Source organism: Aphanomyces invadans, assembly GCF_000520115.1.
Source record: "Aphanomyces invadans strain NJM9701 unplaced genomic scaffold supercont1.6, whole genome shotgun sequence".
Lineage (NCBI taxonomy): Eukaryota > Oomycota > Saprolegniomycetes > Saprolegniales > Verrucalvaceae > Aphanomyces > Aphanomyces invadans.
Window position 1 is genome coordinate 672,980 of NW_008580151.1, and position 1,044 is coordinate 674,023.

Genomic DNA, 1,044 nt, shown 5'->3' on the forward strand with positions numbered 1-1,044 from the left:
TACACGTCGAGCTTCGAGTCGTGGGCAGCCAAGACCCACGTTCGCTGAGTCGCGTACGACACCAGGGCATTGTCGAGCTTGGCCAAGAACCGGCCGTTCATGTCAAAGCACTCGGCCAAGAGAAGGTCTCGAGTGAACTCATGGCGTTTCTTCATCATAGTCTGGCCATCTACGCGGTTGCCTGTCTGGTTGTAGAGCAGGTATGCGGCGTCGCTCCATGGCGGCATCGCCTGTTTTAACCGCTTGACTCCCGTAGCACGGACAGCGTTCACAATATTGACGTTGGCGTCAAGTATGGGCTGCCAGAAGGTTCGGTTGGAACAAGGCATGGCGTAGCCGATGGGATCGTCACGCAGTGATGCTAGGACTTCTACGTCGGTGATCGACACTGCCGAGCCAGCTATAGCCTGGTCCAGTGTAACAAGTCAGTGCGACTACAATGTGGTAGACTTTCGTACGTACAGTCAAGAGTGCCAACCGATTCCACAACATCCTCAAGCGATTGCGAGCTGGCCAAATGAAGAATGACCACTGGTTCAATTGCATAGGCATGGCACGTGCCCAGGAGAGACAATCGATTTCAGGTCAACAACTATGTGACACTTGCCATTCTAGGGGATGTGTTGTGTGCAGAGTCAGTCATGCTCAGCCATGCACTGGTGGGGCCTAGGGCCACCAAGCGCCACAAACATCACTCATCCACGTCTCACAACAGAAACGTTTATTACTTTTTCTATTGTACTGTAGAAGATCGACGGTGTCAACAGTCACTCAAGGTATCCAATCAGGATTGAGTATTGAGGCAACTAACCGAACAGCTCACTCTGAGTTTTGCCCGATTGGCAGCAGATTAATTAAGTCAGTGATTCACGGGAGGCGGCGCTTCCTCTTCGGTTGTTCGTGTTGCACGTGGGGCGGAATCTGCGCAGGATGAGGGCCAGACAGCGTCGGCGGGTGGATGATCACAATGGCTCAATGTTTGACGTGGTGGCCCCATTGTGCCATTTTGATTACGTACATATAACGATGGAAAAGCTCGCCCAT

At 52.5% G+C, this 1,044-nt stretch overlaps 1 protein-coding gene across 1 annotated transcript; it reads right to left on the reverse strand.

Annotated features, from left to right (window-relative positions):
* Window positions 1–5: 5 nt before the first annotated feature.
* Window positions 6–492, reverse strand: H310_03903 (hypothetical protein; the record flags this gene model as incomplete). Its single annotated transcript, XM_008867972.1, has 2 exons — window positions 6–407; window positions 463–492. Coding segments are annotated over 2 exons (432 nt in total), but the record flags the coding sequence as incomplete, so codon positions are not given.
* Window positions 493–1,044: the final 552 nt, after the last annotated feature.